Genomic DNA, 27,468 nt, shown 5'->3' with positions numbered 1-27,468 from the left:
AAACAAACATCGATAACATACAACGGTGGTAGCTAGTACTCCGGGGACGACGACCGCGGAAGCCTGCCCGAGCAAGGAGGAGGAGCAGCCTCGGCCGAAACCGTGACAACCCTGCTTTAGCCCACTGCAGTAAAGGGTTTAAAGTCTCCACAGGCCCATTGAGGAGCGTTCGTCTCCCACTCCCCATTCAGTCCCCTTTCAGTCTGCATCAGTCTCACTCTAAACCACAACATGCCGCCTCGCTCTAGCTGCAACTGCTACTGAGGCTGGGGCCCAGACAGACATAGAGAGATAGACAGACACAGGAGATTGCTTTATCAGACCCATAAGTGTGTAACAATCAACCACAAGGAGGGACTGGGGCTCTTGTTAATTATCCCTGAGGTGTAGTGAGTGTGTTGGAGGTGGTTCAGTGAGCCGTTGTTCATGTGATGAGTAAACTAACCTTGCCTGAGACCTGCAGACTCATGTTAGCTCCCAGAGGAAATGCCTCAGGCTTTAGCTCAGTGGGCTAACATGGTATTTATGGTGCGTAGGAGACTGTGGTCCAATAACCAGCCGGTAACAGGTAAACTCCACAGATACAGGGTGAGACATGGGAGTACAAACCACTATAAGGTTATAAGTCATGGACAAACAATTAGTTAAGCCCCCAAATGAAACAGTCATAAATAACATTATCATAAATTGATGGAGCTTCTAACATCCAATGGATGAGGACCAATAGGTTCATATTAGTTCACAGAGTCCCCCTCATACCAGAGATATTCACTTTAAATTCAGATGTTGAGGCCAGGTTTTGCCTGCTTTGTTCTGCATGTGTCAATTATGCAGCCAGTGACAGCAAAGGCAATGTATCTCAGTCAAGAATGCAGCCCGATGCTTACTTATTATAGTAGAGGGGAGTGAGGGAGAGAAAGAGAGCGGGAGAGAGCGAGAGCGAGAGCGGGAGAGAGCGAGAGAGCGGGAGAGAGCGAGAGAGAGAGAGAGAGAGAGAGAGAGAGAGAGATGAGCTTTGTAGCTCAGGTATACACTAAGGGCATTCTTGGGCGTTGGGACAAGAGGAGGGGTTGAGAAGGGGGCGTGCTAACGTTTTCTTCTTTGCAAGAGAAGGGCAGCTTATTCATAACACTCCAAGACGCAGGTGTGGAGCAGGCCACCTCTTCACATGCTCTGCACTCTTCTTCGATCAATACCTACACATCGAGACCAAGGGGCTTCGGGAGGAATTACCAGCCGGAGAATGGTTTTGCAATGTTAATTGCTATTTGGTGCGGTTCTTTTGTTCTCGCTCATCCATACTTCCTGAGCGCAAATGACTTGACATAGATTGTGGTCGCAGTTAAGGACTTTATTTGTGAAAAATAGAGGAATAATTTAACACGATGACTGACCAGGTAAGGTGACAAAAAAATGTCAGCACTCACCTTGCTGTTTTTATGTGTGCCAAACGTTTTATTTGAGTTCAGTAGACTATAACCTATTGCATATTTAGGCTACACACCGGTGCGCTGTAGGCAACACACCGTCTTTAGCGGAAAGACTATGGAGCTGGCTGGGGGGCTTCACGATAACTAGCATTCCAGTAGCACGAGCACGCTGACAAAGCTGTCACTATGTTTACGCGCACAACTCACACTTGTCTGTCATCTTCAAAATGTGCGGACACTCAGTTGAGAAATGTAGCCTACATCAATTAGTATTTTTTTCATAAGCATGCCCATCTCGCTTTTATAATAAATTAGCCTAATTAGTGTTATCATTATTATGATGTTATTACAGTACAATTACTCGACAGTTTGAATCCTGAAACTAAAATGTGAACATCAGTTGGCGACATAATAGCGGGCCTAATAATTGCACTATAGTGGCAACACCACCAACGGTAGCCAAGCAGCCAGAGCAATTTATGTTCTATAGTGGTAATAACATGAGCAAACAGAAGTATAGCAACAAAGCATTGCCTGTAGGCCTACAGTATTGTACTGTAGTATTTGTTATTGCCTCATGTTGTCTGTGTGTTACCGTTTGCCCTAGTTTCTCACAGGTCAGTCGATGACCCTTCTCTGTGTCTTTCTTTATTGCTCTCCTGCATCTCCTTGACAACAAAGACCGTGATTAATTAATTACACCCTTTCAATTACTCTTATTGGTCCAGCCATACACTATCCCTGTGTGTCACTGAGTGGAGTGGAGCTCAGCCACAGGCACACCTGCTCCTAGCTGTGTGCTGGCTCTGTTCTGTCTGTGTGCTGGCTCTGTTCTGGCTGTTTGCTGGCTCTGTTCTGGCTGTGTGCTGGCTCTGTTCTGACTGTTTGCTGGCTCTGTTCTGGCTGTGTGCTGGCTCTGTTCTGGCTGTTTGCTGGCTCTGTTCTGGCTGTGTGCTGGCTCTGTTCTGGCTGTGTGCTGGCTCTGTTCTGGCTCTGTTCTGGCTGTGTGCTGGCTCTGTTCTGGCTGTGTGCTGGCTCTGTTCTGGCTCTGTTCTGGCTGTGTGCTGGCTCTGTTCTGGCTGTGTGCTGGCTCTGTTCTGGCTGTGTGCTGGCTCTGTTCTGGCTGTTTGCTGGCTTTGTTCTGGCTATGTGCTGGCTCTGTTCTGGCTGTGTGCTGGCTCTGTTCTGGCTGTTTGCTGGCTCTGTTCTGGCTGTGTGCTGGCTCTGTTCTGGCTGTTTGCTGGCTATGTTCTGGCTGTGTGCTGGCTCTGTTCTGGCTGTTTGCTGGCTCTGTTCTGGCTGTTTGCTGGCTCTGTTCTGGCTGTGTGCTGGCTCTGTTCTGGCTGTTTGCTGGCTCTGTTCTGGCTGTGTGCTGGCTCTGTTCTGGCTGTTTGCTGGCTCTGTTCTGGCTGTGTGCTGGCTCTGTTCTGGCTGTGTGCTGGCTCTGTTCTGGCTGTTTGCTGGCTCTGTTCTGGCTGTGTGCTGGCTCTGTTCTGGCTGTGTGCTGGCTCTGTTCTGGCTGTGTGCTGGCTTTGTGCTGGCTCTGTTCTGGCTGTTTGCTGGCTCTGTTCTGGCTGTGTGCTGGCTCTGTTCTGGCTGTGTGCTGGCTTGGGGCTGGCTGTTTGCTGGCTCCCAGGGTGAGTGCTCCAGCTAGATGAATTGCTGTATTAATATTGATGGAGGTCATCTGACTGACCTGCTGCAGTACACATGCTGAACGCTCCCAACAACGCAAACTGATGGCTCTGGTTGTTGTTGAAACCAGAGAACACTGAAGTCTCTATACTGTGTGTGTGTTGTGCGTGTTTGCATATACACACACAAAGGTTTACGTAGGCCTATACGTAGGTGTATGTGTTTACTGTCCGCGAGCATAGAGCCCATAGCTTACTGTAGACACGTGTATCTGCTTTTGTGTTTGAAATGCAGGGATGGGAGGGAGGAGGGCTCATGGACATTTATGTTTTGGACCAATTTTCTGCTAATGCATCCCAGAGTCCCATTGTAACAGTCTTGCTTCCGTCCCTCTCCTCGCCCCAACCTGAGCTTGAACCAGGAACCTCCTGAACACATCAACAACAGCCTCCCACGATGCATCGTTACATATCGCTCCACGAAAGCCGTGGAGCTGATCTGATTGGTCAAAAGTCCAATTAGTGTCTAAATGCAGCCTTTGCCTCCATAGTAGTAGGCCTACTGCATCAACTATTTCTGTCAAACGTAACACTTCCTCTCCTGCATTAACATGCTCTCAGCTCCATGCTCATACCTATTTCTTGTCTCTCTCAGTACAGTATGTTTCTCACCACCGCTCCCCCTCTGAGAAGAGGAAGCACACCTCTACCAATCAAGCACCAGCTGAGGCGTGAGGAGGCCGTATCAGAGAACCATGATTGGATACCAGGGATTGACGAACCGTCCACACTGCCAATCAGTGACACTCTTTGCCGGGATGAATCATTTAGTCAGGCGGCAGAAGGGTATCATGGGAGTGCTATAAGGATCGTACTACTTGGGCAGAATGGGGTTGGGAAATCATCGCTGGCTCTGTCCCTGGCTGGACTGTCAGACAGATCTCTGTCTGTGGACTCTGAAACAGCCTGTGGTAAAGTTCTTCAGTGTGTATGTATATTTGTGTGTGTGGGTGCGTGCGTGTGTGCATTGTAGTGTGTGTGCAGTGTGCACGTGGTATCTACTTTATGTCAATCATTTTATGCCAGCCACCACAAAAGAGCAACATCATTCTGATTCGTGAGGTTGAGTGTCACTTTTCCCTTTCTCTGAGTGCACTCTCAAGGCTGAGAAATTACAAGATAAACCAAAAAAGCACTCTGTGTCACTAGGCTGTCTGAAAGGTCAGGGTGATGATAACAGCAGTCTTGGGCCAATCACTCAACCAATAAATGCTTCAGCAGAGTGATGGGCACACTGCTCTGTAAGAGGTGCTGCCAGAGACGTCATGAAGAGTCACACCACACAGTATTCATTATGGATCCTAGATCGCCTGGAGAGTCAAGGTGTTCTATAGTATTTACAACATAGCTATTTCTGGAACATTAATGTTCTATGTGGGGCACCCTACCGTAGGCTACGATAACCTTGTCCCAGATCTGTGTGTGCTTCCAACTCCTCAGCCTATCATTGTGTAATACCAGGCATGGGCCCAGGTTAACGGTACTCAATGGGCTGAATGTTTTCCTGCATATCAACCTCAAACCATTTGTGAGGGTATGTTATCATGTGTTTGTGTGTCACTTTGTGTGGAAGCATTGCTGTGTATGTTCATGTGTGTTTGTGACAAGCATGTTTGTTTACAGGAGAAGGCTACGAGCGCACAGTGTCAGTTGACGATGAGGAGAGTTCAGTCATCATTTATGACAACTGGAAACAGGTATTTAAGGCATTCTCTACACCACAGGTGTCAAACTCGTTCCACGGAGGGCCGAGTGTCTGCGGGTTTTCGCTCCTCCCTTGTACTTGATTGATCAACTAAGGTCACTGATTAGTTACAAACTCCACTCACCTTGTTGTCTAGGTCTTAATTGGACACAAATGGAATGGAAATAACAAAGACCAGCAGACATTCGGCCCTCCATGGAATGAGTTTGACACCACTGCTCTACACTGTCATTCTACTACTGTCAATGTGTTCTACTACGTCACACTGTACTGTCCTGGTCTCTCTCTCTCTTTCACTTTGCCTTTATGACACTGATTGCATTTCTGTTCATGCTGCTGCATTTTGAATAGAAAGTAGTTTTTAGAGTTCTTTCAAATTTCAGGAAGATATTTTTTTTTTTTTTTTTTTTTTTTTTTTTTTACCTTTATTTAACCAGGTAAACCAGTTGAGAACAAGTTCTCATTTACAACTGCGACCTGGCCAAGATAAAGCAAAGCAGTGCGATAAAAACAACAACACAGAGTTACATATGGGGTAAAACAAAACAAAGTCAAAAATACAACAGAAATACATATAATATACAGTGTGCAAATTTAGTAAGTTATGGAGGTAAGGCAATAAAATAGGCTATAGTGCAAAATAATTACAATTAGTATTAACACTGGAATGATAGATGTGCAAGAGATGATGTGCAAATAGAGATACTGGGGTACAAATGAGCAAAATAAATAACAATATAGGGATGAGGTAGTTGGGCGGGCTAATTTCAGATGGGCTGTGTACAGGTGCAGTGATCGGTAAGGTGCTCTGACAACTGATGCTTAAAGTTAGTGAGGGAGATAAGTGTCTCCAGCTTCAGAGATTTTTGCAATTTGTTCCAGTCATTGGCAGCAGAGAACTGGAAGGAATTGCGGCCAAAGGAGGTGTTGGCTTTGGGGATGACCAGTGAAATATACCCGCTGGAGCGCAGACTACGGGTGGGTGTTGCTATGGTGACCAATGAGCTAAGATAAGGTGGGGATTTGCCTAGCAGTGATTTATAGATGGCCTGGAGCCAGTGGGTTTGGCGACGAATATGTAGTGAGGACCAGCCAACAAGAGCGTACAGGTCACAGTGGTGGGTATTATATGGGGCTTTGGAGACAAAACAGATGGCACTGTGATAGACAACATCCAATTTGCTGAGTAGAGTGTTGGAGGCTATTTTGTAAATGACATCGCCAAAGTCAAGGATCGGTAGGATAGTCAGTTTTACGAGGGCATGTTTGGCAGCATGAGTGAAGGAGACTTTGTTGTGAAATAGGAAACCGATTCTAGATTTAACTTTGGATTGGAGATTCTTAATGTGAGTCTGGAAGGAGAGTTTACAGTCTAACCAGACACCTAGATATTTGTAGTTGTCCACATACTCTAGGTCAGACCCGTCGAGAGTAGTGATTCTAGTCGGGTGGGCGGGTGCAAGCAGCGTTCGGTTGAAGAGCATGCATTTAGTTTTACTAGTGTTTAAGAGCAGTTGGAGGCTACTGAAGGAGTTTTGTATGGAATTGAAGCTCGTTTGGAGGTTTGTTAACACAGTGTCCAATGAAGGGCCAGATGTATACAAAATGGTGTCGTCTGCGTAGAGGTGGATCTGAGAGTCACCAGCAGCAAGAGCGACGTCATTGATATACACAGAGAAAAGAGTCGGCCCAAGAATTGAACCCTGTGGCACCCCCATAGAGACTGCCATAGGTCCAGACAACAGGCCCTCCGATTTGACACATTGAACTCTATCTGAGAAGTAGTTGGTGAACCAGGCGAGGCAGTCATTTGAGAAACCAAGGCTATTTAGTCTGCCAATAAGAATGCGGTGGTTGACAGAGTCGAAAGTCTTGGCCAGGTCAATGAAAACGGCTGCACAGTACTGTCTATTATCGATCGCGGTTATAATATCGTTTAGAACGTTGAGCGTGGCTGAAGTGCACCCATGACCAGCTCGGAAACCGGATTGCATAGCGGAGAAGGTACGGTGGGATTCGAAATGGTCGGTGATCTGTTTGTTGACTTGGCTTTCAAAAACTTTTGAAAGGCAGGGCAGGATGGATATGGGTCTGTAACAGTTTGGATCTAGAGTGTCACCCCCTTTGAAGAGGGGGATGACCGTGGCAGCTTTCCAATCTCTGGGGATCTCAGACGTTACGAAAGAGAGGTTGAACAGGCTAGTAATAGGGGTTGCGACAATTTCGGCGGCTAGTTTTAGAAAGAAAGGGTCCAGATTGTCTAGCCCAGATGATTTGTAGGGGTCCAGATTTTGCAGCCCTTTTAGAACATCAGCTGTCTGGATTTGTGTGAAGGAGAAGCGGGGGGGGGCATGGGCAAGTTGCAGCGGAGGGTGCAGAGCTGGTGGCCGGGGTAGTGGTAGCCAGGTGGAAAGCATGGCCAGCCGTAGCAAAATGCTTGTTGAAATTCTCGATTATTGTAGATTTATCGGTGGTGATAGTGTTTCCTAGCCTCAGTGCAGTGGGCAGCTGGGAGGAAGTGCTCTTATTTTCCATGGACTTTACAGTGTCCCAAAACTTTTTGGAGTTAGTGCTACAGGATGCAAATTTCTGTTTGAAAAAGTTAGCCTTTGCTTTCCTAACTGCTTGTGTATATTGGTTCCTAACTTCCCTGAAAAGTTGCATATCGCGGGGGCTATTTGATGCTAATGCAGTACGCCACAGGATGTTTTTGTGCTGGTCAAGGGCAGTCAAGTCTGAGGAGAACCAGGGGCTATATCTGTTCTTAGTTCTGTATTTTTTGAATGGGGCATGTCTATTTAAGATTGAGAGGAAATTACTTTTAAAGAACAACCAGGCATCCTCTACTGACGGAATGAGATCTATATCCATCCAGGATACCTGGGCCAGGTCAATTAGGAAGGCCTGCTCGCTGAAGTGTTTTTGGGAGCGACAGTGATGAGGGGTGGTCGTTTGACCGCGGACCCGTTACGGATGCAGGCAATAAGGCAGTGATCGCTGAGATCCTGGTTGAAGACAGCGGAGGTGTATTTAGAGGGTAAGTTAGTCAGGATGATATCTATGAGGGTACCCATGTTTACGGATTTAGGGTTGTACCTGGTAGGTTCGTTGATAATTTGTGTGAGATTGAGGGCATCTAGTTTAGATTGTAGGATGGCCGGGGTGTTAAGCATATCCCAATTTAGGTCACCAAGCAGTACGAACTCTGAGGATAGATGGGGGGCAATCAATTCACATATGGTGTCCAGGGCACAGCTGGGGGCTGAGGGGGGTCTGTAGCAAGCGGCAACAGTGAGAGATTTATTTCTGGAAAGGTGGATTTTTAGAAGTAGAAGCTCAAACTGTTTGGGCACAGACCTGGATAGTATGATGGAGCTCTGCAGGCTATCTCTACAGTAGATTGCAACTCCACCCCCTTTGGCAGTTCTATCTAGACGGAAAATGTTATAGTTGGGGATGGAAATTTCAGAATTTTTGGTGGCCTTCCTAAGCCAGGATTCAGACACTGCTAGAACATCAGGGTTGGCGGAGTGTGCTAACGCAGTGAATAACTCAAACTTAGGAAGGAGGCTTCTGATATTTATGTGCAGAAAACCAAGACTTTTACGGTTACAGAAGTCAACAAATGATAGCTCCTGGGGAGTAGGAGTGATACTGGGGGCTGCAGGGCCTGGGTTAGCCTCTACATCACCAGAGGAACAGAGGAGGACTAGAATAAGGATACGACTAAAGGCTTTAAGAACTGGTCTTCTAGTGCGTTGGGTACATAGAATAAAGGGGGCAGTTCTCCGGGCGTTGTAGAAAAGATTCAGGGCATTATGTACAGAAAAGGATATGGAAGGATATGAGTACAGTTCAGGTAACCCTAAGCGTTGGGTAACAATGAAAGAGATAGCGTCATTGGAGGCATCGATTGAGCCAGTCTCGGCGTGTATGGGGGGAGGAACAAAGGAACTATATGAGGCAGTTTGAGAGGGACTAGGGGTTCTACAGTGAAATTGTATAATAAGAACTAACCCAAACAGCAATAGGCAAGGCATAATTGACATGGGAGAGAGGCATAAAGCAGTCACAGGTGTTATTAGAGAGAGCTAAGACACAACTGGAAATAGCGATAACGTTTGGGCTAAGACTAAACAGAATAAACAGGACAGGGTACCGTGTAAAGGAACAGTCCAGCAGGCATCAGCTGTGCAGCTGAGTGATCATAAGGTCCAGTGAACAGCAATATGTGAGTCCGAGAGCAGTTCAAATTGGTGCTTCAGCACAGCTAGCAGGGAGCACAGTTGTAGTTTGCGTGTGCTAGCGGGCCGGGGCTGGCAGATGGATCTTCGTGGTCGTCGCAACGGGAAGCCTGTTGAAACCACATCAGACTATTTCGTCAGCAAACCAGTCGTGTTGGATCGGCGGGGCTCAGTGTCAACACCAGGAGGTCCCGTCCGGTTGACAGAGAGGTAGATAGCCGGGAGATGGGCCTGAGGCTAGCTCAAGGCTAACTGGTGCTTGCTATAGGGCAATGGTAATGGTAATCAGCCAACAACAGGTTGCAGCTAGCTAGCTGGTTGTGATGATCCGGCGCTAGGGTCCAGTGATTCCGGCAGAAAGTCCAATAAGCTCTGGGTCGATAGCACGCTGGGTCGATAGCACGCTGTGCAGACTGGCCGACGAATTGTCAAGGCTAGAGCTAGAGCTGGCTGGTGGATAGTGTAGGCCACGGACAGTGGTGAAGACGCTAACGTTGACTAATAGTAGGTAGCCATTCAGATTGCGGCTACACTCGTTTCAGCTTACGGTTCTTGATGAAAGTTATAAAGAAATAATAGAATCCTTTCCACGTTGGGTGAGGCGGGTTGCAGGAAAGTATATTTAGTTAAAGAATGAAAGTAAAAAAATTGAGAAATATATACAAAATAGACAAAAAAAATCAAGAAACGGGATATTTACACAGGACGAAGAAATAAAAGCGACCGCACTGCTACGCCATTTTGGAAACAATGTATCCGGGCTGTATCCGGGCTGTGTGTGTGTGTGTGTAGTGTGTGTGTGTGTGTAGTGTGTGTGTGTGTGTGTGTGTGTGTAGTGTGTGTGTGTGTGTGTGTGTGTGAAGTGTGTGTGTGTGTGTGTGTAGCCACCCTAAGGCAGTGGCAGCCAATGACTTATTAGCCTTTTTCTACTCTTACTTAGAAAACTTGAAATCTCTGATATTTGGAGGGTGGTAATACCGATTATTTTATTCATTACATATTTAGATAAATAGCCTGAATGCGTACAGTCTTCTCTCTTCTGGCAGAATTTGGAAGAGATTTTGAATGGGCTTTGAAAGAGATTGTTTTGTCTTATTCAAATATTTGAGTTACAAAGAGGCTAGAGGAGCACAGCTGTTCTAAGGCTCATCTGTGTTAATATGTGTGTGTGTGTGTGTGTGTGTGTGTGTGTGTGTGTAGGTGTGTGTGTGTGTGTGTGTAGGTGTGTGCGTGCGTGCGTGTGTGTAGGTGTGTGCGTGCGTGTGTGTGTGTGTGTGGACGTGTTTAACTGGTCCCCACAAGAGTAGTAAACCAAGAAACCTTTGACCAACTGGGGACATTTTGTTGGTGTCCACGAGGTCAAATGCTATTTCTAGGGGGTTTAGGGTTAAGGTTAGAATTAGTGTTAGAGTTAGAATTAGGTTTAGGGTTTGGGTTAAGGTTAAGGTTAGGTTTTTGGGTTAAGGTTAGGGTTAAGGTTAGGGTATGGGTTAGTGTTAGTTTTGGGGTTAGGGAAAATAGGATTTTGAATGGGACTGAATTGTATGTCCCCACAAGGTTAGTTGCACAAGACTGTGTGTGTGTGTGTGTGTGTGTGTGTGTGTGTGTGTGTGTGTGTGTGTGTGTGTGTGTGTGTGTGTGTGTGTGTGTGTGATCAGCCTTAGAACAGCTGTGCTCCTCTAGCCTCTTTGTAACTCAAATATTTGAATAGGACAAAACAATCTCATTCAAAGCTCATTCAAAATCTCTTCCAAATTCTGCCAGAAGAGAGAAGACTGTACGCATCGGTATTACCACCCTTCAAATATCCGACAGAAATTGGAACATGAATGTGAAAGAGATTGTTTTGTCCTATTCAAATATTTGAGTTACAAAGAGGCTAGAGGAGCACAGCTGTTCTAAGGCTGATCTGTGTTAATATGTGTGTGTGTGTGTGTGTGTGTAGGTGTGTGTGTGTGTGTGTGTGTGTGTGTGTAGGTGTGTGTGTGTGTGTGTGTGTGCCACTGAGGATTACATTATGATAAAGTACACTCGGTAATAGTCGAATATTAACCAGGTAATAGCCTTCTGTGACGATGGTACACTCAGTGCTGTAGTGTGGACAAATGGACTTTATACCAGGTGTCCAGGAGTACTCCCTAAGTCTGAATGATTTAAACCTACAGATGTAGGATCTTAATTTTATCAGCAATGCAGGACATTTAAAACTTGTAGTGTATTTGAGGTTTAAAAAGGCTAGTAAAGTTTGTAATTTCCACTTTGAAATGTCAGACTTGATTTTCCCTTACAAAAAATATATAAACCCATACAAAAATGTCCTTGAATTATAATCCACATAATAATTCACATTTCCTGGTAGTGCAGAATGATTTTCCTGCTGTAACAAACTGGTTAAAATTAAGATCCTGCATCAAATAACATAAAATAGTGTTTGTGACATGCTTCATAAACAACAGGTGTAGACTAACAGTGAAATGCTTACTTACGGGCCCTTAACAACAACGCAGAGAGAAAAACAGATAAATAATAGAAAAATAATAACGTGAGTAATAAATACACAATGAATAACGATAACTTGGCTATACACAGGGTTCCAGTAACGAGTCGATGGGGTACCAGTGACGAGTCGATGTGCAGGGGTATGAGGTAATTGAGGTAGATACAGTACAGTGCATTCGGAAAGTATTCAGACCCCTTGACTTTTTCCACATTTTGTTACGTTACAGCCTTATTCTAAAATTGATTAAATTAATGTTTTTCCTCATCGATCTACACACAATACCCCATAATGACAAAGCGAAAACAGATTTTTAGAAATTTTAGCTCAGGTGCATTCTGTTTCCATTGACCATATTTGAGATCTTTCTACAACTTGATTGGAGTCCACCTGTGGTAAATTCAATTGATTGGACATGATTTAGAAAGGCACACACCTGTCTATATAAGGTCCCACAGTTGACACTGGCCACTTTAAGAAATGGAACACTAGTCACTTTAATAATGTTTACATATCTTGCATTACTCATCTCATATGTATATACTGTGTTCTATAATATTCTACTGTATCTTAGTCCATGCCGCTCTGTCATTGCTCGTCCATATATGTATATATTCTTAATTCCATTCCTTACTTAGATTTGTGTGTATTTGGTATATATTGTGAAATTGTTAGATATTACTTGTTAGATATTACTGCACTGTCGGAGCTAGAAGCACAAGCATTTCGCTACACCCGCAATAATATCTGCTAAACACGTGTATGTGACAAATACAATTTGATTTGATTTGAATAAGGCGGTAACGTAACAAAATGAGGAAAAAGTATAGGGGTCTGAATACTTTCCAAATGCACTGTATGTATATGTAGGTAGGGATAGTGACTAGGCAACAGGATAGATAATAAACAGTAGCAGCAATATATGTGATTAATCAAAAAGGGTCAATGCAGATAGTAAAATAGTTAACCAATAGCTACCCGGACTAACTATTTAGCAGTCTTATGGCTTGGGGGTAGAAGCTGTTCAGGGGCCTGTTGGTCCCAGACTTGGTGCTCTGGTACCGCTTGCCGTGCGGTAGCAGAAAGAACAGTCTATGACTTGGGTGGCTGGAGTCTTTGAGTATACATACATTATTTTAATGTTTCATTTTCGTTAGTAATTTTGTATACTTTTTTTTTTCATCTGTAGTGTCGTCTCGCTCAGGGGAACTCAATTTTAAGGCATTTCTCTAAAAGGGAATCAACTTTCAAGCTTTCTTTCACCTCTTTTTATCTGTCTGGTCTTGCTTTCTTCAGTAACTCTGTCTCTGCCTCCTCCCTGCATCTTTTCCCGGGTTGGTCTCTTTTCTACAGCTGTGTCGTCATCTCAAAATCCATCTCCTCTCTCTCGCCCATCTCGTTCGTGTGCTCCCTTTCATACTCAGAACTGACCCTTTTTTGTAGAAGTTACATCTCTCTGAAAGTCAATTACATGTGTTATTCTCTGCATGTTAATACAAGCACTGGTATTAAGCCATGGCAACAAAAGCAGGTCAATTGGGTTTGGAGCGGCTCCAGCCCAGCAGCAGCAAGGAGAGAGATAAGACTGGTCCAGCTCCCGCTCTCCCCAACACACACACACACACCCTTCTTTAACTGCTGATGCCACTTTTAACCTGGCAGCACAGCAACGCATTGTGGGTGTGTGTGCGTACTTGCATGCGTAGCATGCGTGCAGTGTGCACTGGCCCCAGAGGATTTTGCCTAACTCTAGCTAGTCCCCTATTCCATGGGTGCTCCACCCTCCCCCAGGTTACCATGGTGACCAGGATTACATCATGTAGTTTTAGAAGCAGTGGGCTACAAAGCTTCTGGCTCCCTGGGTCGGGGGGAACCACTGGTTTTACTGGAGCTGCATGTGCCTCATCATAACCCACCTAATTATCTGGAGTATTTTATAGGACAATAAAACATTTATAAAAACTAGATGGTGATTTTAGAGTGGTTCCTTGGTTCCCAGCTGATTCAGACCTGCTGCTAGTTGTACCTTCTTCTTCCATGTCAAAGCAACCGACTCCTACACTGTCAGCAGCCCCCACAGCCATCCAGCAACATCATCACAGAACATTCACAGAGTACACACACACACACAGCGCTCATAGCATCTACACACACACAGCAGCGCTCAAAGGCGTCTCTTCAGCTAGCCCTGGGACTGGGAGTGTTCTTGACGTCAGGCTTAAATAAGTCATCCAGCTTCCTAAAATAGCCGGCACATGCTTGGATGTCCTCTACTGTACTATTGGCCGTCTTCCATGTAAAGCACTCATGCAGCCAATCAGCCACCATCTTTCAGGGTCAGTGGGAGGGGCCAAGGTGTTTTGATGGCTGTGGGTTGGTTCTCTAGCACTTCCTCTCTCTAATAACAGGCTGGCCACACCTGTCTGCACCCCCAGGCTTTTTCGATGCTGGAGGTCTGAGCCAGCTGTGAGTGAATGGATCTCATTGTAGAGCCATTTAGTACTGCACCGGCAAGCCTATCGAAATACACTGTCTGTCTGCTGCAAGTGTCCATAATTATTTGACAACTGTAAAGTGCAATATTTATGGTAGAGAACCTTGGATGCACTCCAAGGCCAGTTGAAGTAGGCCAGTACATGGTAGCTATTTTGTAAGGATATGGATGTGTGTGATTTGGTGGTGTGTGGTGCTTGACTTGGGCAGGAGCTCACCGGAGCTGAGGACCGGCACCTCACATTTTATACTGCTTGAGCTCGTTTAGTTTAATTTTAGTTTAATTTATTTTCACCAAAGAAAACAAGTGATAGACAACAATTTAAAAACAGTGCGCAGGTGTGGTTGGATCCCAAGGGCTTATATGAAAACCACCTCTTATAGAATATTGTGGAGTTCCTGCACCTAAATATAAACACCTAAATTGAGTACCGGCACCTATTTCAGTCCAAGTCATGCACTGGTGGTGTGTGGTTTTAGAGAGGATGATGGTGTTTGTATATGTGGAGGTCCAGGTCTAGTGGTGCGTAAAGTCATGTTTTCGGGTAGGGATGTTGGGTTGACTTTGTCCCTGGTCAGTGTGCAATAGTGTGTACAGGTATTTGTGTAGAGAGGTTTGTCTACAGTGATGTGTTTATTTGTTAAGCTGCACTGTTGTGTATGTGTGTAGACTGGTCATTATGTTGTTGTGTACTGTATGTGTGTAGACAGGTCATTATGTTGTTGTGTATGTGTGTGGACTGGTCATTATGTTGTTGTGTACTGTATGTGTGTGGACTGGTCATTATGTTGTGTACTGTATGTGTGTAGACTGGTCATTATGTTGTGTACTGTATGTGTGTGGACTGGTCATTATGTTGTTGTGTATGTGTGTAGACTGGTCATTATGTTTTTGTGTACTGTATGTGTGTGGACTGGTCATTATGTTGTGTACTGTATGTGTGTAGACTGGTCATTATGTTGTGTACTGTATGTGTGTGGACTGGTCATTATGTTGTGTACTGTATGTGTGTAGACAGGTCATTATGTTGTGTACTGTATGTGTGTAGACTGGTCATTATGTTGTTGTGTATATGTGTAGACTGGTCATTATGTTGTTGTGTACTGTATGTGTGTGGACTGGTCATTATGTTGTGTACTGTATGTGTGTAGACTGGTCATTATGTTGTGTACTGTATGTGTGTGGACTGGTCATTATGTTGTGTACTGTATGTGTGTAGACTGGTCATTATGTTGTTGTGTACTGTATGTGTGTGGACTGGTCATTATGTTGTGTACTGTATGTGTGTAGACTGGTCATTATGTTGTTGTGTACTGTATGTGTGTGGACTGGTCATTATGTTGTGTACTGTATGTGTGTAGACTGGTCATTATGTTGTTGTGTACTGTATGTGTGTGGACTGGTCATTATGTTGTTGTGTACTGTATGTGTGTAGACTGGTCATTATGTTGTTGTGTACTGTATGTGTGTAGACAGGTCATTATGTTGTTGTGTACTGTATGTGTGTAGACTGGTCATTATGTTGTGTACTGTATGTGTGTAGACTGGTCATTATGTTGTTGTGTATGTGTGTAGAATGGTCATTATGTTGTTGTGTACTGTATGTGTGTAGACTGGTCATTATGTTGTTGTGTACTGTATGTGTGTGGACTGGTCATTATGTTGTGTACTGTATGTGTGTAGACTGGTCATTATGTTGTTGTGTACTGTATGTGTGTGGACTGGTCATTATGTTGTGTACTGTATGTGTGTAGACTGGTCATTATGTTGTTGTGTACTGTATGTGTGTGGACTGGTCATTATGTTGTTGTGTACTGTATGTGTGTAGACTGGTCATTATGTTGTTGTGTACTGTATGTGTGTAGACAGGTCATTATGTTGTTGTGTACTGTATGTGTGTAGACTGGTCATTATGTTGTGTACTGTATGTGTGTAGACTGGTCATTATGTTGTTGTGTATGTGTGTAGAATGGTCATTATGTTGTTGTGTACTGTATGTGTGTGGACTGGTCATTATGTTGTGTACTGTATGTGTGTAGACTGGTCATTATGTTGTTGTGTACTGTATGTGTGTAGACTGGTCATTATGTTGTTGTGTACTGTATGTGTGTAGACTGGTCATTATGTTGTTGTGTACTGTATGTGTGTAGACTGGTCATTATGTTGTTGTGTACTGTATGTGTGTAGACAGGTCATTATGTTGTGTACTGTATGTGTGTAGACAGGTCATTATGTTGTTGTGTATGTGTGTAGACAGGTCATTATGTTGTTGTGTACTGTATGTGTGTAGACAGGTCATTATGTTGTTGTGTATGTGTGTAGACAGGTCATTCTGCATTGTTTTTGTTTGTGTAGAGAAGTCAGTCTGCATCCTTGTGTAGGACTACATTCATCAGTCTGCATTGTTGTGTGTATTTGTGTAGTGAAAGATCGGTCTACATTGTTGTGTATGTGTGAAGACAGGAAGCAGTTCTGCTCTATGTATGTAGAGCAGTGTTGTGTGTGTCTGTATAGAGGGGTAAGTATCTATTGTTGTGTGTCTGTGTAGAGGAGTCAGTATCTATTGTTGTGTGTGTCTGTATAGAGGGGTCAGTATCTATTGTTGTGTGTCTGTATAGAGGGGTCAGTATCTATTGTTGTGTGTCTGTATAGAGGGGTCAGTATCTATTGTTGTGTGTCTGTGTAGAGGAGTCAGTATCTATTGTTGTGCGTGCCTGTATAGAGGGGTCAGTATCTATTGTTGTGCGTGTTTGTATAGAGGAGTCAGTATCTATTGTTGTGCGTGTCTGTATAGAGGAGTCAGTATCTATTGTTGTGTGTCTGTGTAGAGGAGTCAGTATCTATTGTTGTGCGTGCCTGTATAGAGGGGTCAGTATCTATTGTTGTGCGTGTTTGTATAGAGGAGTCAGTATCTATTGTTGTGCGTGCCTGTATAGAGGGGTCAGTATCTACTGTTGTGCGTGTTTGTATAGAGGAGTCAGTATCTATTGTTGTGCGTGTCTGTATAGAGGAGTCAGTATCTATTGTTGTGTGTCTGTATAGAGGAGTCAGTATCTATTGGTGTGTGTCTGTATAGAGGAGTCAGTATCTATTGTTGTGTGTGTCTGTATAGAGGAGTCAGTATCTATTGTTGTGCGTGTCTGTATAGAGGGGTCAGTATCTACTGTTGTGTGTGTCTGTTTAGAGGGGTCAGTATCTATTGTTGTGTGTCTGTGTAGAGGGGTCAGTATCTATTGTTGTGTGTCTGTGTTGAGGGGTCAGTATCTATTGTGTGTCTGTGTAGAGGGGTCAGTATCTATTGTTGTGTGTCTGTATAGAGGGGTCAGTATCTATTGTTGTGTGTCTGTATAGAGGGGTCAGTATCTATTGTTGTGTGTCTGTGTAGAGGAGTCAGTATCTACTGTTGTGTGTGTCTGTATAGAGGGGTCAGTATCTATTGTTGTGTGTGTCTGTGTTGAGGGCTCAGTATCTACTGTTGTGTGTCTGTATAGAGGGGTCAGTATCTATTGGTGTGTGTCTGTGTAGAGGGGTCAGTATCTACTGTTGTGTGTGTCTGTATAGAGGGGTCAGTATCTATTGTTGTGTGTGTCTGTATAGAGGGGTCAGTATCTATTGTTGTGTGTGTCTGTGTAGAGGTTCAGTATCTATTGTTGTGTATATCTGTGCTGTGTGTGTGTGTACGACCGGAGCCAGAGCTGACCAGATGGCCTCTATAATGTCTGTCCGGAGGGGTGTGGCGCCTCGATGCCCCAAGAAACCAACTCAGCACTCAACACCACTGAAGCTCTACATCCAATTATCAGATTTTGACTCCTCACCCAGAGGAAGGTCTCTGGGCCTATCTATCTCTATTCATCATACTCTTGACCTATTTTATTCTGCCACTTCATTCTCTTGTGGTGCTGGACGGTTGTCTGTCTGTTTGTGTGCGTGTGCATGCAAGTGTGTGTTATTCGGTGTAATGAGGGGTGATTTCTGAACTGTTTTCCATGTAAGCTGCTTTATTTTGAACTCTCATAACTCATCTTGTTTTTGTTAAGAAGTGGCTTTAGAACAAATAGATTTGAGGGTTTTTTACTGAGTTCAGAGTTTAACATGGGACACAGTATTTGGTAGTTCATTAGGATCCCCATTAGCTGTTGCTGAAGAAGCAGCTACTCTTCCTGGGATCCACATAAAACATGACATAATACAGAACACTAATAGAAAAGAACAGCTCAAGGACAGAACTACACACATTTAAAATAAGAACAATGGACTACAGGAGGAGAATGCAGACTGTCTTGGAGACACTAACATACAGTAAGAGAATGACAGTGTATTTTCTGTAGGAATTGTTCATCAGAGAGGCTAAGCATACAAGTCAACTGTATGTCTAGAAATGCATTGGAAATCATTCAGCTTTCTTTGTAAAAAAACAAATACTTTTAACTTCAAAACATTTGACAAAATGATGTCTAATGTCATGTATATTCACAGTTTTCCTGCATTGGTTTTACACATGATCCTGAATGAGATTCATGGTGAAATCATTAGGTTTCAGTTGTTTCTGTTTACGGCTTTTACTCAGGAGGCCCTGGTACATCAATCATCTCTGGTGAGTATATGGTGACATACGCTAAGTAATAAGTTACCGGACTCTCACAAGCACACTTTGAGGGTATATATGTTCCTTAGTGTGGCCATGTGAGAGGGTAGTACACATATGCAAGCTGTAAATTATTTTGTTTGCTTGTGTGGTGTGTACTCACGTGTGTGTGTGTGTGTGGAGGGCTGTATACCATGACAGATGGTCTGAGCGGCAGCAGTGGAACAGAACAGAGAGGAGCTGACTGACTAGAAGACAAACACAGTGTTGAGTAATCAAGCATCCCTCTGATGGAAAACCCTTTTATTTTATCACAGTTACCCTGGAGAGCTATCTGTCATGACGCCACCCATCGATCTCTGACGTTGCTGTGTTTCTCTTGACTGCTTACAAAGATTAGTGGCTGTCTCTCCCTGCTCCACAAAGCCTGCTAGTCCCACTCTCACTACCCATCTCCTCCCTCCACTCATCCCCTCCCCTCTTTCCTCCCCCCGCACCCAGCCCAGACTGTGACAGGTGGCCAGGCTCACTTCCGCGACGCTAGCTTCCCTCCCTCCTCCAGAGAAAGATGAAGTGGGTTCCGGAGACCATGGATTCCCTGCTGCGGGGTACAATCCTCTTTGGCTTGTAGAAGCTGGGAATTTTTCATTTGGAGGCTCTCCATAGGGCTGAAATGTACCTTCAGGGCCATTTGAATGTAGGGCACACAGACAGAAACAGACACAGGCAGACATGGCTGGCTATGGTGGGTTAAGAGAGGAGGATGGCAGCTCTTCTCCTCCTGTGTGCCTAAATCAGGGAGTGAATCAGTGAGGCCTGTCCTCTAGAACCACAGCTTACTATACAGGCCAGGACTAGAGGGAGAGAGACATTAATTGAAGCCCAGTGAAACAGTGCTTCAGTGGGGAGTGGCCACCACTAAAAGGGTTAGAAGCCTCAAACTGAAGCAGGAAGTTCACAATGTGTTGTGTTGGATTCAGGACAAAGCCCCTGTGAGTCCACTCATCAGAGAACATAAAGTAGGATTAAAATAAGCTTTATGCCAGGTGGTGAGGGATAAGAACTGGCCCAATAGTACTGATTTAGAATGATTTAAATTTAGAATTTCTGAGCTGGGTAATCATCTTAAATCATCCCTCTGATATAAGCTTTCATTATGTTACCTGCATTAAAACCAGGTAAGTTGTGGCCTGGTGGTCAGTTTACATGTTTGCCGGTGTGGGTTTGAATCCAGCCCACTCTTTACCTTTCTTTCTCTCGGTCTCTACGCTATCCAACAAAACATACAAAAATGCTAAATATATTTATATTAACAAAAATTAGGTTATTGAGAACAAGTGTGTATCAGTGTCATTAATGTGTGTGTGTATATATATACAGTGGGGAGAACAAGTATTTGATACACTGCCGATTTTGCAGGTTTTCCTACTTACAAAGCATGTAGAGGTCTGTAATTTTTATCATAGGTACACTTCAACTGTGAGAGACAGAATCTAAAACAAAAATCCAGAATATGATTTTTAAGTAATTAATTTGCATTGTATTGCATGACATAAGTATTTGATCACTACCAACCAGTAAGAATTCCGGCTCTCACAGACCTGACCACAGTCTCAAAGAAAACCATTAGTAACACACTACGCCGTCATGGATTAAAATCCTGCAGCACACGCAAGGTCCCCCTGCTCAAGCCAGCGCATGTCCAGGCCCGTCTGAAGTTTGCCAATGACCATCTGGATGATCCAGAGGAGGAATGGGAGAAGGTCATGTGGTCTGATGAGACAAAAATAGAGCTTTTTGGTCTAAACTCCACTCGCCGTGTTTGGAGGAAGTAGAAGGATGAGTACAACCCCAAGAACACCATCCCAACCGTGAAGAATGGAGGTGGAAACATCATTCTTTGGGGATGCTTTTCTGCGAAGGGGACAGGACGACGGCACCGTACTGAGGGGAGGATGGATGGGGCCATGTATCGCGAGATCTTGGCCAACAACCTCCTTCCCTCAGTAAGAGCATTGAAGATGGGTCGTGGCTGGGTCTTCCAGCATGACAACGACCCGAAACACACAGCCAGGGCAACTAAGGAGTGGCTCCGTAAGAAGCATCTCAAGGTCCTGGAGTGGCCTAGCCGTCTCCAGACCTGAACCCAATAGAAAATCTTTGGAGGGAGCTGAAAGTCCGTATTGTCCAGCGACAGCCCCGAAACCTGAAGGATCTGGAGAAGGTCTGTATGGAGGAGTGGGCCAAAATCCCTGCTGCAGTGTGTGCAAACCTGGTCAAGACCTACAGGAAACGTATGATCTCTGTAATTGCAAACAAAGGTTTCTGTACCAAATATTAAGTTCTGCTTTTCTGATGTATCAAATACTTATGTCATGCAATAAAATGCAAATTCATTACTTAAAAATCATACAATGTGATTTTCTGGATTTTTGTTTTAGACTCCGTCTCTCACAGTTGAAGTGTACCTATGATAAAAATTATAGACCTCTACATGCTTTGTAAGTAGGAAAACCTGCAAAATCGGCAGTGTATCAAATACTTGTTCTCGCCACTGTATATGTGTGTGCGCGTGATGCAGGACCTGTCCACGCTGCAGTGTGAGGTGGTTGTCCTGGTGTTCTCGTTGACTGACAGGAGGAGTTTCCAGCGCACTGCACAGCTCCGCCTCATCCTCAGGGAGTCACTGCCCCAAACTCCCATCATCCTCGTGGGCAACAAGAGTGACCTTGTCCGCTCTCGAGAGATCAGCACAGAAGGTAGGGAGGACGGCCTCGCTATACTGTAACACACACACCGTTATCACATGAGTGCCCACAGCATTTTAATATGTACCTCCTGTCAATCTAATGGTCTTGCCTTTCCACCTTGTGCCACCATTCTCATGTGTTCACCTACAGTACAGAGATACAGTATTGCATGCAAATGTATAAAATACATACTTACAGTCGATACAATATAACCCCCACCCTTTCCCAACCATTATCATCATAACACCTGCAGTGCCTCAGTACAGCATGGTAGAGGTTGGCACCGGAGTGAAAATCCATTCTTGTCCTGTCCATTTTTTCCCCATACTGTCTTGATCCTGTAACAGTTCTGTATACTGGAAACTTTCCTGTCCCGCCCGATAAAAATCACTCCTATCCCGTCCCGTGCTAATTTTAACACGCAGAAATCAGAAGTCAGCTCTGCATGTGAGTAGCCATAGCAACTGTTCTGTTTTGGCTGCTGCTCAGCGCTCACGAGACAGTTGCCTGCCCTGCACACACAGCCGATAACAACAACATTATGAGATTTTGGCAATGAAGGCAGCCATACTACTTACCCAGAGATTTGGATGAACTCAATTCCTCTCCTGAAGGCTTCATCATTGACTGACGTACATTGGCATCTAAGGTAAAGTAGTGAGTGCGCAGTTGTAACGTAGACGCAGGGAGTCAGGAAGCAGATGGTGAGTTTAATCATAAAGACCATGAAGAGTACAAAACAAGAGAACCGTCTGGACATGAAAACTAAACCAATGCTGCCTGCAGAGTGATGCGAGGGAGTGCTAGATAAAGGGGGAGTAATCAGAGTAGTGATGGAGTCCAGGTGTGCCTCATGATTGGGTGCAGGTGTGCGTAATGAGGGTTGCCAGGTGTGCGTAATGATGGGATGCCAGGACCGGTGGTTATTAGACCGGTGACGTCGAGCGCCGGAGAGGGGGGACAACTGGAGCGAAATGACAATTTATTTGTATAGATTTTTATTAAGTAAACTATATTAGGCCTACACACACTTTTTAAAATTAAATGCTCCACACATTACATATTTATAACCCCGCCCCAAAACTCAGTTTACAACTATTCCTGTACTGCCCGCTACTGTGGACTGTCAAACCTGTCCCATCCTGTCCTGAACTTGACTCTAGATCTTCTCTCCCATTCCTGCTGGAATCCCGCGGGACCTGCAACACTCCTGTCCCCATGTCAACCTCTCAGCAGGGTTTCCCAAACCTCTCCTTGGGCCCCACCAGACATTAAACCCTAAACTGGCACACCTGATTCAATTAGTCAACTAATCATCAAGCCTTTGACTAATTGAATTAGGTGTGCCAGTGTAGGGTTAAAGGCAATGTTCATGCGTTAGCGGAGACTACATTTACGGTAAATGCTGCATACAGTGGGCTTGCGAAAGTATTCATCCCCCTTGGCATTTTTCCTATTTTGTTGCCTTACAACCTGGAATTAAAATTGATTTTTGGGGAGTTTGTATAATTTGATTTATACAACATGCCCACCACTTTGAAGATGCAAAATGTTTTGTATTGTGAAATAAGACAAAAAAACAGAAAACTTGAGCGTGCATAACTATTCACCCCCCCAAAGTCAATACTTTGTAGAGCCACCTTTTGCAGCAATTACAGCTGCAAGTACCTTGGGGTATGTCTCTATAAGCTTGGCACATCTAGCCACTGGGATGTTTGCCCATTCTTCAAGGCAAAACTGCTCCAGCTCCTTCAAGTTGGATGGGTTCCGCTGGTGTACAGCAAGTCATACCACAGATTCTCAATTGGATTGAGGTCTGGGCTTTGACTAGGCCATTCCAAGACATTTAAATGTTTCCCCTTAAACCACTCAAGTGTTGCTTTAGCAGTATGCTTAGGGTCATTGTCCTGCTGGAAGGTGAATCTCCGTCCCAGTCTCAAATCTCTGGAAGACTGAATCAGGTTTCCCTCAAGAATTTCCCTGTTTTTAGCGCCATCCATCATTCCTTCAATTCTGACCAGTTTCCCAGTCCCTGCCGATGAAAAACATCCCCACAGCATGATGCTGCCATCACCATGCTTCACTGTGGGGATGGTGTTTCCGGGGTGATGAGAAGTGTTGGGTTTGCGCCAAATAGCGTTTTCCTTGATGGCCAAAAAGCTCAATTTTAGTCTCATCTGACCAGAGTACCTTCTTCCATATGTTTGGGGAGTCTCCCACATGCCTTTTGGCGAACACCAAACGTGTTTGCTTATGTTTTTCTTTAAGCAATGGCTTTTTTTTGCAAGGCACTATATGTTGGCTCAATCTGAAATGACCTTTAAATGTCTATTGCACAATCTGTAACAGAGATACAAATTGAATAGAGCCCTTACTGCGAAATGGCTTCCAGTGGGTTTAAGAGCACACATTCTCTAGGCCCGGGAAATTATGTTGGCTACCTTTAGTTTCTGTGGGCCTTTGTCCCATTTGGACATGATGCACAGAATTGACTCTGTGAAACCACAGAGCTTTCTAGTGGAATGGCCTATGTCTCTGTATCCATTTCCGTGATTACAATGCAAAACTCATAGTTACATAGCCTACAGTAAGTAACAGAAAACCACAGTTTTTGTTTCCCTTTTATTATTATTCTTTCATGCCTGTTCAGAATTAAAGCAGTGACCTCTACCTACTTGTAGAGGTGTTTATGAACACGTAGCTCTCCCTGCTATCTCATGCCATGCTGGGGGAATTCAGCTGTATGCCTCCTGTCTTCTGTTGTTATTTGGATTATCTCTCTAGCACAGAGGGCTGGTGTCACTATCTTTACACACATGCATACACGGACACACGCACCCACACACTCTCACACCTCTCCCTCCCCTCTCAGTGTGTGTGTGTGTGTGTGTGGGAGGAGGGGGGGTGTGTGACACTGCCTGTGCCATGTGTGGAAAGCTGTGATAAGGAGCCTCAGAGAGAAATGACTGGGATGTCCATGCTACAAGGGGCTGCTGCAGGGGTGTGTGAATAAAAGTGATTAAATGGGGCCAGTTGTGAGAGTCTGTATTTGTGTAGAGTGTGGGTGTGAGACCTTTTGTTTTGGGTGAATTTTTGTTTGTTTAGTATAGGTTGTCCAGAAGAGAGTCAAAGTGTGTGTGTGTGCGTGTGCGCATGTGTGTGTGTGTGAGAGAGAGAGACAGAGAACCACAGTAATGATGTGATCATCGATGTGGAAAAGCTACATCTCTCTTTTGTATTAATCGATCTAGGGTATTCTGAGCCTTGACTCCCTGTCCGATATTTCAGCCTGAATAAGGAAGAAAACTTGCCTGGCTGGTGGACTACTTATCATTGACAATATTGCTTGGTGCCTGTGTTTGAGATATGGGTTTGGTCATAAAATGTATTTATGGTATTACTGTGGCACATTTATTTCTCTCTCCCCTCTCTTTCTCTCACTATATATATACACATATATGTTATTCATTCATTAGCTAAGTGAGGGCGAAGCCAACCACCTTAATTGGGGAGGACGGGCTTGTGGTAATGGCTGGAGCAGAATGGGTGGAATGGTATCAAATACATCAAACACATAGTTTGATGCCATTCCATTTGCTCTGTTCCAGCCGTTATTATGAGCCGTCCTCCCCTCAGCAGCTTTCACTGAGCCCTAACCATCGTTAATAACACAATGCTGTTGTTTAATATATGCTGCTCTTTCTAATGCTTAGTCTGCCTTCTCTCTACCCCTCCTCCCTCTCTCCTCTCCTTCTCCCTCTCTCCTCCCCTCCTTCCTCCTCCCTCTCTCCTCTCCTCCCCTCCTCCCTCTCTCCTCCCCTCCTCCCTCTCACCCCCTCCTCCCTCTCCTTCTTTGTCCCTGCTCTCTCTCTCTCTCTCTCTCTCTCTCTCTCTCTCTCTCTCTCTCTCTCTCTCTCTCTCTCTCTCACTCGCTCTCCCCTCTACTCCCCTCTCCCCTCCCCCCTCCCCTCCCCCATCCCCTCTCCTCTCCCACCTCAGCCACTGCCACCACAACACTATGATCTCATGTTGGTCTCATCTTATTGTGGCTCATCCCTGCCTCGGCTCAGCTCAGAGCGGCTCAGCTACATTCAGTAAAATTTCATTTTCATTCCGCTCTTAACAAGTTAAGACTCAATCAGCTGTTATATGTAGTAGATATTAGGATAAGCCCAGCTGATCTGATTGGGAATTTTTTTCCTTTCCACTAAACATGACTGTCATGGTATCTCTCTATCGCTATGTACCTAACCACTCTCTCTGTGTTCCAGAGGCCCACTCCAGTGCCATGATGTATGACTGCCAGTATCTGGAGCTGTCTGCTTCCCTGGACCACGGCACCACCGAGCTGCTGGAGGGGGCAGTGAAGGCTGCCAGGGGCGACTGCGTGGGGCCAGGCTGGACGGAGGGGGACCCTGGGGCAGGGCGCAGGGAGAGCCTGACCAGCAAGGCCAAGCGCTTCCTGACTGGCCTGGTGCCACGTTCCTACGGCCGAGGAGACAGGGACCGAGGCCAATACAGGGAAATGAGCAGGCACCGGGGCAGCAAGATCCTCCGACAGAAATCACGCTCCTGCCATGACCTCAGTGCGATGTGACACCAGACAGACTGAGAGAGAGAGGGGGATGGGAGGTGTGTGAAAAGGGGAAAGAATGAAGGAGGACAACAGGAGATGGGAGATGCGTTATGGAGGGGGAAACAGAAGAGGAGGATGGTGAGAAGTGTAGAGGAAGAAAGACTAGTGAAGGACAAAGGAGAGAGAGAGAGAGAGCAGAAGACGACCTGGTTAGAAATGAGGCAGTACCTGAGGGAGAGCGAGGGAAAGAGGTGAAGTCATTAGAATAGCAGGATGAGATGAATACGAGATGACTCATTGTGCAATGAGAGAGAGAGAAAAAAAACACAGTGAAAAGTGAAATTGGGGAAAGATGAATGAATCAAGTAGGAAAAAGGTGATTGGAAAATGATTGTGCAAGATGGAAAAGAATTGGTCACAAATGAACACACCCAAGAGGCATGTAGTGTCTGATTATGTAGAGACTGATAGAGATCTAATATAGTCCCTGTTTAAAAGCATGATGTTACACAGTGAATAGAGTTGCAGAGATAAGACTTGCTCAGTAGGCTCATGTAATTATAATAACAGCGTCCTGGATTTACTTCTTACTGGCCGGAAGCTACGGTATACTGTCCCTCCGTCCTCTGTGATGTTCAATGCAAGGCCCTTTACAAATGCCTCATCCATGCACTTTTTATACCAATCAGATTTAATGTCGCTGCTGCATAATCCCTTTATATCAGGTACTGATTTTGGAGATCATTTTTTCAGTAGAGCACACAGTGCTCAATAATCCCACAGATTAAAGAACTTGGTTGGAGCAGGTCATATATTACAGTAGCTATTTTGAAAGTGAATGTAGACTCAAGTCTTGCAGTTACATGAAATCTGGCCACTTATCCCACTACACTCACCTTTACACTGACTCCATGCTAAACATACCTGCACTCAATAATTTTCCTTACCAGGCCCTACCTATATATGCAGCTACTGCAGTGCCTAGCGATAAGTAAAAAGCTCTAAATCAATAGAAGTAAACAATACTTGTAACTAAGGCCCAGAGTTGTCCCCGTCCACAGGACTTGAAGACCTGACAGGGAAAACTCTGGTCCCTATGTGTACCCACAGACTGGTAGAACCCACAGACTGGCAGAACCCACTCCACTAACTCCTGACTGAGGCAGATTGAGAGCACGTTGGCTTGCTAGAAGAACACAGGACGATAGATATATAAGAGCAGATGAGGAGAAAGACTCAACTAGCCTACCTGTGGCTGTTTCATGTTAGATTGTTAGATAGTTTTTTTACCTGCTGAAATTGTGTACATACAGTACATACATAGAGAACATGTACATAAACATTCCCAACCATAGAACAGAGCATTACTGTGGGGGCTGGCCACACAGGCAAACACAACAATACGCGTTCTGGAAACGTTGCTTGGATGTGTTGACAGCGTGTGGCAACGTCATTGATATACATTAGCTACACATGCTCAATTATTTGTC

The 27,468-nt window shown here is 44.8% G+C and overlaps 1 protein-coding gene across 1 annotated transcript; it reads left to right on the top strand.

The window, feature by feature from the left end:
- Positions 1–1,345: 1,345 nt before the first annotated feature.
- Positions 1,346–27,468, top strand: LOC311150606 (GTP-binding protein REM 2-like). Its single transcript, XM_084188092.1, has 5 exons — positions 1,346–1,397; positions 3,720–4,035; positions 4,748–4,821; positions 21,234–21,411; positions 25,674–27,468. Exons 1-5 carry the CDS (start codon positions 1,386–1,388, stop codon positions 25,997–25,999), a joined length of 906 nt encoding a protein of 301 aa, XP_084044218.1. The 5' UTR covers positions 1,346–1,385; the 3' UTR covers positions 26,000–27,468.

This window comes from Coregonus lavaretus (genome assembly GCF_964263955.1).
Source record: "Coregonus lavaretus genome assembly, chromosome: 23".
NCBI lineage: Eukaryota > Metazoa > Chordata > Actinopteri > Salmoniformes > Salmonidae > Coregonus > Coregonus lavaretus.
The sequence above is the reverse complement of the archived record's forward strand: the minus strand, read 5'-3'. Positions and strand labels throughout refer to the sequence as shown.

Excerpts from the sequence above, each read along its gene's own strand:
- LOC311150606 (XM_084188092.1), top strand. Across the intron at positions 4,036-4,747 it reads GGACTCTGAAACAGCCTGTG|GAGAAGGCTACGAGCGCACA; the intron begins GTAAAGTTCTTC and ends GTTTGTTTACAG. Across the intron at positions 4,822-21,233 it reads TTTATGACAACTGGAAACAG|GACCTGTCCACGCTGCAGTG; the intron begins GTATTTAAGGCA and ends CGCGTGATGCAG.